The sequence below is a fragment of the Natator depressus genome, chromosome 4 (genome assembly GCF_965152275.1).
Source record: "Natator depressus isolate rNatDep1 chromosome 4, rNatDep2.hap1, whole genome shotgun sequence".
NCBI classification, from domain to species: domain Eukaryota; kingdom Metazoa; phylum Chordata; order Testudines; family Cheloniidae; genus Natator; species Natator depressus.
In genome coordinates, this window is record NC_134237.1 from 23,552,546 (window position 1) to 23,565,876 (window position 13,331).

Sequence of the window (13,331 nt, forward strand, 5' to 3'; positions counted from 1 at the left end):
TTCATTAATTGGGCTATGAGTTACAAGGTGCTACTTTTTGCATGAACATGGTTTTCCAAAAAGTGGGGAGGGAAAGCTTGCAGAAATTCTGCCCTAAGTTTTGAATTGTATTTATAAGATGGTGGGTTTTTTTGTTGAAACACTAAAATAGACAAGTTAGATCACATATGCTGTACAGTCCTTGTATAACCCAAGAACCATTCAGTTTTGGGTTCTTTCTGGACAAGCTTATGTGCATGACTGTATTCAGTTGCCTTCAAAAGTTGACAGCTAGTCTGAGCTGTTATTCTGTCAAATTCAGCAAGTGTAATGCAAATATCTTATTCCCAGAACTGGCATACTGGACTTTGGAAAGTGTTTATCTCCCCAGAAAATCCAGGTATTTTGATAGTTGGGTTTAGTTTGTAAGAGTCTTCCAAAGGCTATATTTATAGATTAAGTTTATGTTCTAGCCGAGTTTCACTTCCAGGACAGGGGAAGGACCAGTCTTACTGCTCTTGGTAGTGATAATAGGTAAGGCAGTTTGAAATGAATAGACAAGCCTCCTGACTTTTATAGCACAAGGTAAATTTTAGATTGGACTGTTTTACAGTGAACAAGATTATTGAATTTACAAAACGCTAACTTCTTTTTACTTCACTGAAGCTCTCGCATGTCAGCTCTCAGTATTTATTTGTTTCAGCAGAAAAATAAGCTGTGAGCCCTGAACTGCCCTTGTCATCTTGAATATCACTGTGTTTTCTTACAGCATGCGACCTTATGAACCAAGGCATCCTGGCCCTTGTCAGCTCCATTGGCTGTACGTCAGCGGGATCCCTGCAGTCCTTGGCAGATGCCATGCACATTCCTCACCTCTTCATCCAGCGTTCAACAGCTGGGACTCCAAGAAGTGGCTGTGGCCTCACCAGGAGTAATCGAAATGATGACTACACACTGTCTGTCCGCCCACCCGTCTATCTAAACGATGTTATATTGAGGGTGGTTACGGAATACGCCTGGCAGAAGTTCATTGTTTTCTATGATAACGAGTATGGTAAGTATTTATTTAGTGAGGGTGATTGTTATCAAATCCATAATTATATTAAAAGCAATTGCATTAAATCTTTAAAATCTTTCACTACATTACATTTTGCATATAAGCATTTATGGCGATGTTAGCATTTCACATAACCCCAGAAAAATCTATTTCTAAAAGCTATCAATTTTTATGGCTTTGTTTGATAATTCCTTTGATAAAGTTACATGCAGAATTTATCTAGCCTTCTATCTTGTGTTTATGAAGTGTAAATGATTTTAATGAGTTTTGTTGTTTGCCAGTGTGTGCAAATAGATTACGACAATTTAGCAGATAGAATATATGACTTCACACTTCGAGAATTTTGTCAAGGGGCAAATCTTTTGTTGTACTGGAGTCTTTTGTGGAGTAGGAATTTGAAATAGCAATGTAAGCAAGAAACAAACTTTAACAGCAATGGTTCTGGTGAATGCAGGCCCCGCAGGTAAACTTCTTGAGTAGAGATATAGAAATAGATACTTGGGTTAGGGGGAGGGGCAGAAAGGAGAGGCATTCTTTTTAACCTTTGAGTGCATTTAGTGCTTATAAGAGGTGCTGAACAACCAGTCCTGTGTCAACAGAACAAGTACAACACAAACAGTGCAAATTAGCCCATTCTATCCAACTGTGTGTTTCAATCAATTTCTGGAGGGATCACGTCTCAGGTTGACTGAGAGTAGGGCTAGACAAGTTATAGTTGATACATTATCTGAGTAATTTCACCATTTTCTCTGTTCATGAATTGTTCTGAAACCAAACCTGCTTTTTGCAGAAGTATTTTCAGTCAGTTTGGATGAACATTTAACAACTTATTATCAAACTTACATCTTCAGGTTTTGAACTATTCTATTCAGCTGTATGCTAGTCATATTTAATGGTGTCTGACTGGTCACCCCAGTAATATGCTGTCAAATTTGTCTCTGATTAAATGATAAATTTTTAAAATAGGGCAATATAGAATGATGAATAGCAAATAATTATTATTTATAATAAAATAGCTATCAGTCCCAGTCAATATGAGAACCCCATTGTAATAGGTGTTGTACACACACATATAAATACACAGTCCCAGCTCCAACGAGTGTTTGATGGTGAATATTCTTGTCCACAAATTAACATGCTTGTTCACATCTAAACATAAGTATGCTCATGAAGAAGAGCCATCCCCCAAATGTTCATGTAAACAAAAAATCTGTTTACACAAACATTCATGAATAAAAAAGGGAAGAAACATTACAATTAACTAGTAGTTGAGAATTAGAAAGAATGTTCACACTGTTTTTGCAGCATTCTGTTTGAGAGGGTAGTTCAGGCTCCATGTCCTTTGTCTTTAGTCTCTGTTTCAGAATCCCACTGTGGTGACAGTTTTATAATGTAGATGTCTGTCCACTAGCAATAGGTCTGAGGTTAATTCATTCTGTGCCCTGTCACTTCCAGACATAAAATGAGGCAGGAGCCTCTTCATCAGATGTAAAGTGAGCCACAGGGAGACCAGAGACCTAAGCCTGTGGTTGGCAGAAGAGCCAGAAAGTAGTGTCCCTCCAGAGCAACTTTGAGGACAGTGACCTTTCTTGGATTTCTCATGGGAACACAGGAATTACTAGTTCGCTATCCTGTCTCTGGCAGTGGTTAGTACTAAAGGTGCTAGAGGAAAGTTCAAGAAACTCTGTAGGAGGCAGATTTAGAATAATCTGCCACCCAAGCGTATCTCCTCCGAACTTCCAATAGTTAGAGATTGACTTAAACCCTGAAGTTTGAGATTTTTATGTCCTTTCTAATTTTTAAACATACATTCTACTATAACTCTGAATAGTCTTGTTATCCATATAGATGTCCAATCTCTCGTTGAAACCGAGCATTTAGAAAGATTCAAAAACATCACATGGCGGTGAGTTCCACATTCTAACGACTAGTTTTGTGAACAAGTAATTCCTTCTTGAAGTTTTGAATATACAAAGTCATTGTCCCCTTGTTCTTGCATTATCAGATGAGAACAGAATTTCTAGATGCACCTTTTCTAGACTATTCATTATTGGCATATGTTTGTCATGTCCCTTCTTATTTGTCTTCTCAGTAAAAGTAAACAGTCCCACTCTTTTTAATCTTTTTTCTTATGAGAGTTTTTTCCATGCCCCTAATCATTCTCGTGGCTCATATCTGAACGCCCACCAATTCTACAGTAACCTCTTTGTGATTGTGTGACCAGTCTTGAGCACAGTATTGCAGATGAGGGGGAAAGCACTGATTTTATATAATAGCATTATAATCAGAGGGGTAGCCGTGTTAGTCTGTATCCACAAAAACAACGAGGAGTCCGTTGGCACCTTAAAGACTAACAGAGTTATTTGGGCATGTGGTTTTTTACCCATGAAAGCTTATGCCCAAATAAATCTGTTAGTCTTTAAGGTGCCACCAGACTCCTCGTTATTTTTGTAGATTTAAACAGGAAACTGTCCCTTTATTTGCATATCCCCCTCCTGGTGATACATAAAACTGCTCACTTAACAAGCCCAATTTACCTGCCTGGTAATTCAGAACATGGTCCAAGGAAGTGAGGAAGGATCACTTAGGGGTTAGGGTGTTCACCTGGGACCTGGCATGCCCAGGCTCGGTTCCCTGCTCTGTCCCAGACTTCCTGTGTCATCAGGGGAAGTCACCGGGGGCCATAGTTTTCCAAATACTGAGGCATTAACGGGGATTTTCTGAAGCACCAAGGCCCCCAACTCCCATAGGTGTACCTCAGTTCTCAGGCTGTGAAATGGGGATAAGGGAATTTTCCTATGTCACCGGGGTGTAGTGAGGATAGATACAATAAAAAATTGAGGTGCTCCGATATTATGGTGAGTGGGGGACATATGTGTATCTAAGGCAAAAAAATCTATTTCTGTGGGTGTGATGTAAAGATCACTGACATGAATGGAATGAGTGCCTTCCTTGCCTTCATTTGGCCTTGGGCCATTCCCCGATGCAGCAATTAATGGATATTCCTTCCTATGACACAACTGCTGTTTTGGTTACGTGATTAACGTGAGTAAAATTGTCTAGTGCATGAAAAGCATCTTAAATCCTTGTAGGGCCTGATGAAAAAGCCCATTACAACTCCATGGGAACCATCCCGTTGAGTACAGCATGAATTGTGTCAGCCCCTACGTTCATAACCCTGAAGCAGCAAAGTTATGAGTTGTTGCTCAAAATGTCAATTGTAAATAACTCCATTTCCTCTTGTGAAGACATCTCCAAGCAGGAGCTAATTATGATAAAGAGGATGCTTCCCTCATAGTGTCAACAACTGTGATTGAAGCAGAACACATTCAGAGCAATCAGATATGTAGAAGTGTCCTGGGAAGATTCATAGGTATGGATAAACTACAAAAACTGACTTATTTAATAGGCAGCAGGCTTAAAACAAAGAAAAGGAAGGTTTCAGAGTAACAGCCGTGTTAGTCTGTATTCGTAAATAGAAAAAAGAAAAGGAGTACTTGTGGCACCTTAGAGACTAACCAAACTAACTAAAGGCACTGCATTTAGCCGCATGGAGTGGAAATCTATCAACTGCATGAAAAAACTTGTACAGATACAGACAGACATCATCTTCCTTTCCAAATGCAAACAGATGGACATCGTACCAAAAGGACTGAAGGTAAAAAAATCCATTACAATCTACATACCACACAGACTATGCTGACAGCTTGTGCCACACGCTCTCAAAGAAACTGCGGAATCACCTGATCAACATCCTCTACAGCAAACAGGGAAAGATTAAGAATGAGCTCTCAAAAATGGATACTCTCATAAAAAACCAACCTTCCACACAAACTTCCTCGTGGCTGGATTTTACTAAAACTAGACAAGCCATTTACAACGCACACTTTACTTCTCTACAAAAGAAAAAGAACACTAAACTTTCTAAACTAGTACAGGCTACAAGGGGCCACAGCAATGGTTCCCTCAACCCACCCAGCAATATTGTTAACCTATCCAACTATACTCTCAGCCCAGCAGAAGCAGCTGTCCTATCTCGGGGTCTCTCCTTCTGCCCCTCCACCCCCTCGAACATGATACAGTTCTGTGGTGACCTAGAATCCTATTTTCGACGTCTCCGACTCAAGGAATATTTCCAAAATACCTCTGAACAACATAATGATCCACAGAGGCCTGCCTACCAACATTACAAAAAGAAGGATTCTAGGTGGACTCCTCCTGAAGGTCAAAACAGCAAACTGGACTTCTACATAGAGTGCTTCCGCCGACGTGCACGGGCTGAAATTGTGGAAAAGCAGCATCACTTGCCCCATAACCTCAGCCGTGCGGAACACAATGCCATCCACAGCCTCAGAAACAACTCTGACATCATAATCAAAAAGGCTGACAAAGGAGGTGCTGTTGTCATCACGAATAGGTCGGAATATGAACAAGAGGCTGCTCGGCAGCTCTCCAACACCACTTTCTACAAGCCATTACCCTCTGATCCCACTGAGAGTTACCAAAAGCATCTACAGCATTTGCTCAAGAAACTTCCTGAAAAAGCACAAGATCAAATCCGCACACACACACCCCTGGAACCCCGACCTGGGATATTCTATCTACTACCCAAGATCCATAAACCTGGAAATCCTGGGCGCCCCATCATCTCAGGCATTGGCACCCTGACAGCAGGATTGTCCAGCTATGTAGACTCACTCCTCAGGCCCTACGCTACCAGCACTCCCAGCTACCTTCGAGACACCACTGACTTCCTGAGGAAACTACAATCCATTGGTGATCTTCCTGATAACACCATCCTGGCCACTATGGATGTAGAAGCCCTCTACACCAACATTCCACACAAAGATGGACTACAAGCCATCAAGAACACTATCCCCGATAATGTCACGGCTAACCTGGTGGCTGAACTTTGTGACTTTGTCCTTACCCATAACTATTTTACATTTGGGGACAATGTATACCTTCAGATCAGCGGCACTGATATGGGTACCCGCATGGCCCCACAGTATGCCAACATTTTTATGGCTGATTTAGAACAACGCTTCCTCAGCTCTCGTCCCCTAACGCCCCTACTCTACTTGCACTATATTGATGACATCTTCATCATCTGGACCCATGGAAAAGAAGCCCTTGAGGAATTCCACCATGATTTCAACAATTTCCATCCCACCATCAACCTCAGCCTGGTCCAGTCCACACAAGAGATCCACTTCCTGGACACTACAGTGCTAATAAACGATGGTCACATCAACACCACCCTATACCGGAAACCTACTGACCGCTATTCCTACCTACATGCCTCCAGCTTTCACCCTGACCACACCACACGATCCATCGTCTACAGCCAAGCTCTGCGATACAACCGCATTTGCTCCAACCCCTCAGACAGAGACAAACACCTACAAGATCTCTATCAAGCATTCTTACAACTACAATACCCACCTGCGGAAGTGAAGAAACAGATTGATAGAGCCAGAAGAGTTCCCAGAAGTCACCTACTACAGGACAGGCCTAACAAAGAAAATAACAGAACGCCACTAGCCGTCACCTTCAGCCCCCAACTAAAACCCCTCCAACGCATTATTAAGGATCTACAACCTATCCTGAAGGATGACCCAACACTCTCACAAATCTTGGGAGAAAGGCCAGTCCTTGCCTACAGACAGCCCCCCAACCTGAAGCGAATACTCACCAACAACCACATACCACACAACAGAACCACTAACCCAGGAACCTATCCTTGCAACAAAGCCCGTTGCCAACTGTGCCCACATATCTATTCAGGGGACACCATCACAGGGCCTAACAACATCAGCCACACTATCAGAGGCTTGTTCACCTGCACATCCACCAATGTGATATATGCCATCATGTGCCAGCAATGCCCCTCTGCCATGTACATTGGTCAAACTGGACAGTCTCTACGTAAAAGAATAAATGGACACAAATCAGATGTTAAGAATTATAACATTCATAAACCAATCGGAGAACACTTCAATCTCTCTGGTCACGCAATCACAGACATGAGGGTCGCTATCTTAAAGCAAAAAAACTTCAAATCCAGACTCCAGCGAGAAACTGCTGAATTGGAATTCATTTGCAAATTGGATACTATTAATTTGGGCTTGAATAGAGACTGGGAGTGGCTATCTCCCCTTGTTTTTTTCCTACAACCCCCCCCCCCAAGACGTTCTGGTTAAACTTGGATTATTGCTGTGCACATTGTAAGATGAGCTATTGCCAGCAGGAGAGTGAGTTTGTGTGTGTGGTTTTTGGAGGGGTGTGTGTGGGGGCGGGGGGTGAGAAAACCTGGATTAGTGCTGGAAATGACCCACCTTGATTATCATGCGCATTATAAAGAGAGGTTTCAAAGAGGGATGGGCTATTACCAGCAGGAGAGTGAGTTTGTATGTGTGGGGGGGGAAGGGTGAGAAAACCTGGATTTGTGCTGGAAATGGCCCTACTTGTTGATCACTTTAGATAAGCTGTTACCAGCAGGAGAGTGGGATGGGAGGAAGTTTTGTTTCATGGTCTCTGTGTGTATATAATGTCTTCTGCAGTTTCCACGATATGCTATGCATCCGATGAAGTGAGCTGTAGCTCACGAAAGCTCATGCTCAAATAAACTGGTTAGTCTCTAAGGTGCCACAAGTACTCCTTTTCTTTTTTCTATTAAAGAAAAGGAAGTGTTTCTTCACAAAATGCACAGTCAACCTGTTGAGCTCTTTGCCAGAGGATGTTGTGCAGCCCAAGACTACAGAAGGGTTCAAAAAAGAGCTAGCTAAATCCATGGAGGTTGGTCCATCAATGACTATTAGCCAGGATGGGTAGGGATGGTGTCCCAGCCTCTGTTTGCCAGAAGCTGGGAATGGGTGATGGGGATGGATCACTTGATGATCACCTGTTCTGTTCATTCCCTCTGGGGCACCTGGCACTGGCCACTGTCAGAAGACAGGACACTGGGCTAGATGGACCATTCATGTGATCCAGGATGGCCGTTCTTATGATTATAGTGAGACCATTGACAGAATTAAAAAATGAAGGATTTTGCCGAATATTAGTAAGATCATGGACCTCAGCCCGTCAAAGACTCTCTATCATTTCTGCATGAGCTGGCCGAGATCATCCCAATGGAGATCGTGATGATAGTAGTTCCTGACTCCTGTATGGGTTTTAATCAATAGATTTCAGAGCGCTGTACAAAGGAGGTAAGCAGCATTATCCCCCCTTTTTTTTTGCACATGGGGAAATTGAGGCACATGGAAATGAAGTGACTTGCCCAAGATCACCCAACAAATAAGTGGCACAACAAGTGGAAATAAATTCCCAGCCCTGCTGAGTCTCTGTTTGGTGCTGACACTATGGGAAAGCATTCTATGGATACCTGCGGTACACAGTACAGTAAAGGGCAGCTAAAAGCAGTAGACCAGCTCTCTAAACTGATTGAATATTTTCCACTCTGTGTTAGGATTCTGTTCTCGGTTACTCAGTATGAATCTGGAACAATTCAATTTAGTTCAGGGAATTGATTCTGCATTTATGGCAGTGTAACTGAGAGCAGAATTGTTTAACGCTTTTCAAATACAGTCTCTTCACCTTTAACACATTCCAAAATTATCTGAGCGCTTTTTTTCCTATGTAAGTCATGTGTGTTTGTGTGTAAATGTCCGTGTGAGTGATTACAGGTGTTTACTTTTTCTTTATTCGAAGTGAACCAATTTTCCTAGTTGTTTAATTTCACAATTTATAAGGAAACACTTTACTCAGATCTCTGAAATTATTTCCAGTAATATTCTTGTTGAATGAAAGAAAATATGCCTTTGGTATTTACAATAAATCTTGCTACAGAAGGACTGGGCTGGAATCCAAAATAAATATCATGCTAATCCAAATATCTTGTGCCTTGAAAAGGGACTGCACAATTTGCATATCCATTTATCAGTGTCATAGTTTTTAAGTTCAACCAATTGGAAATGCTTTTCACTTTTATCTTGCCTATCCGTGGTTACCTTTCATTAGAGAGAGCGAGCATCATTTATGTTTAGAGTTAACTGCTTCTGCAGGTCAGAAGTGTTCATTTACAGTGTGTGTTTTGCTTCGTAAAATATCCCAAATTCTTTCTGAACATAATTGGACTTATGTATTCAACTTATTAAGAGGGAGAGAAGAGTCCATTTTTCTAAAGCTATTATATTCACTTGATAGAAGCCTCCGGTCTATTTAAAACTCCCTTACCAACAAAGAAAATGGAAGTATTTGAAAGAAGCAATTGCTCCCTATAAGCCCTAATTAACTGAGTGAAAAGGAAGTTATTCAGAAGCCTCACTTTAAAAGCGCTGACATTTTAAAGTAATAGGGATTTTTAAAAATTAAATTTTAAATGTTGACTTTTCTTGAAAAAAATGAAAATTAACTAATCATAATTAAAACAGAGCTTTACTGTAAACTTTGTGGCATAGCTAAATTGAGCTACTTCAGTGACAAATTTTAATAAGTAACTGCAAGTCTTCGTCAGTGGCTGTTGTTCTGCCAGTAACTAATGAGTATAGCTGGTCAGGAATGCCAGTTTGTTGAAATGGAAACATTTTGCAGGAGTATATCAGTTTTGATGTAACAGGTTTCTCAGATCCAAGGTGGAATTCCTTCTGTGTGTGTGCCTCATCCAGTAGCTCAGTGTGTGACCCATCCTATAGGTAAAACAGGTTTCAGAGTAACAGCCGTGTTAGTCTGTATTCGCAAAAAGAAAAGGAGTACTTGTGGCACCTTAGAGACTAACCAATTTATTTGAGCATGAGCTTTCGTGAGCTACAGCTCACTTCATCGGATGCATACTGTGGAAATTGCAGAAGACATTATATACACAGACACCATGAAACAATAAAACATTCACCTGGGAAGCTCTGTCTGATTCAGGGCAGGGATCTGAATCTCCCACATCCCAGATGAGCACCCTAACCATCAGGCTCTTGGCTATTCTGGAGCAAATTGCTATCTCTCTTGTTGGAGCAGTTCCACTTTGTACAAATAATTAAATATTCATTGGGCCAGAGAGAGAGACTGACTCCTCGTGGTTAAGGCGTTCACCTTGCTTGTGTCCTTTGACCTAGGAGAGAAGGGCTTAACATCCTGATTAGGGTTACCATACTTCCATATTTTCCCAGACATGTCCGGCTTTTTGGTTCTTAAATCGCTGTCTGGGAGGAATTTTTAAACATCTAAAAACATCCGGGATTTTTCCATTATTTTTCCCCAAAGAAGAGTTGATCATTCAAGAAAGAGAGTGAACGTTGATCACTCGAGAGAGTGCCCGCTTTCCCCCCCTAGCTCCCAGTGCTTGCGCCGCGAAACAGCTGTTTCGCATGGCTGGGAGGGAGGGGGGAGGAGAGGGAATGCTGTGTGCTCAGGGGAGGAGGTGGGGCCGGGGTGGAGATTTGGGGAAGGGGTCCAATGGGGCAGGGAGGGGGCAGAGTTGGGGCAGGGACTTTGGGGAAGGGGTTGGAATGAGGGTGGGGAAGGGGTAGAGTTGGGGCAGGGGGGCACGAGCAAATACCCTCCCCCCTTTGTGGAGTGTCCTCTTTTTTTTTTGAATGTTCAAATATGGAAACCAGAATCCAGATGCTAAGTGTCCTAGCAAACTTGGGCAGCAAACAGGGGAGTTTGAGACAGAGGGAGGGAGATTGCTTTCTGAAGACGGAGAGAGCACTAAATTTTGGAGTGAGTTTGTCTTTTTTGTTTTTCTTTTGGCTTGGTTAAAGTTTACAGTGTGGCCTGTTGGGGATTGTGTGTTTGGGAACTAGATGGGAGTGGGGACCAGAGGCCTGCTAGCTGAGTGTGCTTCGGAAGACAGGATTAGAATTAAAAATGATCTTGACAAATTGGAGAAATAAACAGATAGGATGAAATTCAGTGAGAACACATGCAAAGAGCTACACTTAGGAAGGAACAATCAACTTCACAAATACAAAACAAGAAATGACTGTCTAGGAAGGAATACTGCAGAAAAGGATCTGAGGGTTATAGTGGACCACAGGCTAAATGAGTCAACTATATAATAATGCTGCAAAAAATGAAAATAATTTTGCAATGTATTAGGAGTGTGGTAAATAAGACATGAGAAGTAATTCTTCCACTCTACTCAACACTGATAAAGCTTCAATTGGAGTATTGTGCCCAGTTCTGGGCACCACATTTTGGGAAACATAGATAAATTGGAGAAAGTCCAGAGGAAATAAAAATGATAAAAGTTCAAGAAAACATGACCTATGAGGAAATATTGAAAAAAAATGGATTCAATTAGTCTGGAGAAGACAAGACTGCGGGTGGGGTGGAGGGAGATGGCATAGCAGTCTTCAAGTACGTAAAAAGGTTATTACAAAAAGGAGGGTGATAAATTGTTCTGCTTATCCACTGAGGACAGGGCAAGAAGTAATGGGTTTAAATTGCAGCAAGGGAGATTTAGGTTGGACATTAGGAAAAACTTCCTAACTGTAAGAGTAGTGTCACAGGGTCCACTCAGACTTTCTCCCTCTTGAGCCTGTGCCCTGAGTTTAGGCTGGTATTATAAAGAATCTTTTGCTGGATCACCCAAGTGTCTTTATTTACAGTGTTCGTGCAGTTTCTAGATCCCCCAACAGCTCGTGCCCCACAGACCCTCCCCAGGGTCTCCTGGTTTTGAGGTTCCTTCTTTGGTAAGGAGACAGCGATATCACTCTCCTGTCTCCTCCCAGGCCAGCCTCCTCACTGAGGTTTGCCCAGGGCTTTTATAGACCTCTTGTGCCTCAGCCCAGCTGTCACTACTTAGCTCAGCATGTTCCTCTGAGCCAGCCCTCGTTAGGGCTTGCAGCTGGACTCCCTGCTGAATACCTGCATCTCTACACCTGGTCTCCTGGCCAGAGAGCAGGCTGCAGCCACCATTTTGGCCGGGCCTTGGAGGGGTTTACCCCTGCCCTGCCACAGTAGTTAAACATCAGGACAACTTACCAGAGGTTGTGGAATATCCATCATTGGAGATTTTAAAGAACAGTTTAGACAACTCCCTGTAAGGTATGGTGTAGATAATACTTCGTCCTGCCTCAGTGCAGGGGACTGGACTAGATGACATGTTGAAGTTCCTTCCAGTCCTACATTTCTGTGTTTCTGTGGGAGGTGCAGAGGCTTGAGACTGAGTCTTCCACATTGTAGGTGAATCCCCTGTGGTGAGGGTAATCTAACCCAGGATGTTGGAGACCCCAGGTTAAGTTCCTGCTCTGAATCAGACACAGCAGGGATATGAACCTGGCTCTCCCACTTCTCAGGCAAGTCCCATCATCAGTGGGCTATTGGCTATTCTGGGGTGGGTGAGATAATTCACTCTGCATCTTTTTTGGGGGGTGGGTTAAACATTTCAAAAGGTCTTGGGACAGGAAAGTCATTTCCCACCCAGCTATACTAATGAGGGACTAGCACACTTAGGCTACACTGATGCATACTTGGTGTGAGTACGGGAGGAGAAAAGCAAACTTCTACAACAAATCTGACTCACTTTTCATTTTCTCTCTTTCACTTACTATGGATGTATTTTACTAAGTGCATAGAGAACAGTGATAGCACCTAAATTAAGGTCTCAGATACTGAAGTCTTCTGCTAGTTAAAATAAGAGGTTTTTCTCTCTCATGACCCAGATTCCCCTATCAGATCCCACAGTTTACTTCTTCTGTTGCGTAATTATCACTGTGTTTGCCTACCTCAGAACTCTAGTGTTAAACACAGAGTCTGCTGACATCAAAGGAACACCAGGATTACCAAGTATGTTTGGCAGGGCAGGAAGCAGTGCCTGTTGCCTTTACCTAGTATGTTCTTCAGCAGCAAGGTATTTTCGTAATTCTCTGTGTGATTCTGTGCCATCTGTCAGTAAATCAGGAATAACTCAACTCAGCTGAAGTAAATGCAAGTTATAACAAGTGAGACCAGAATCAGCCCCTTTTAGCCATCATGTCTCTGCCTGTTGCCATTTTTGATAAATTCTGCATTATAGGCCAAATCAAACTCCCATTGAAATTAATAGAAACATTGCCTCTGAGTTCAGTGCAAGTTGCAATAGGGGCCTAAGAAAAGTTGATGAGCTGGGGGGGGCATGCAGGTGAGAACTGAATTTGGCCAAAATTATCTTTTAATAAGACATTAGCTATTTCAAAGTAGGATGCTGCCATTTGTGCAAATGTCAGTGAGGATGGTTTCTTGCACTGCCAAGGAAGAGAGCTATGTGACGTGTTTACAACAAAATCACGTTGTAAATGGGCACCTTTAACAACTT

General features: G+C 42.3%; 1 protein-coding gene across 4 annotated transcripts in view; it reads left to right on the top strand.

Annotated features, from left to right (window-relative positions):
* Positions 1 to 13,331, top strand: part of GRID2 (glutamate ionotropic receptor delta type subunit 2) — a 1,015,652-nt gene that overhangs the window by 549,208 nt on the left and 453,113 nt on the right. For all 4 annotated transcript variants that reach the window (XM_074950595.1, XM_074950596.1, XM_074950598.1 and 1 more), the window contains one exon: positions 749 to 1,033. In XM_074950595.1, coding sequence (XP_074806696.1) covers positions 749 to 1,033 — 285 coding nt within the window. The remainder of the gene's footprint in view (positions 1 to 748; positions 1,034 to 13,331) is intronic.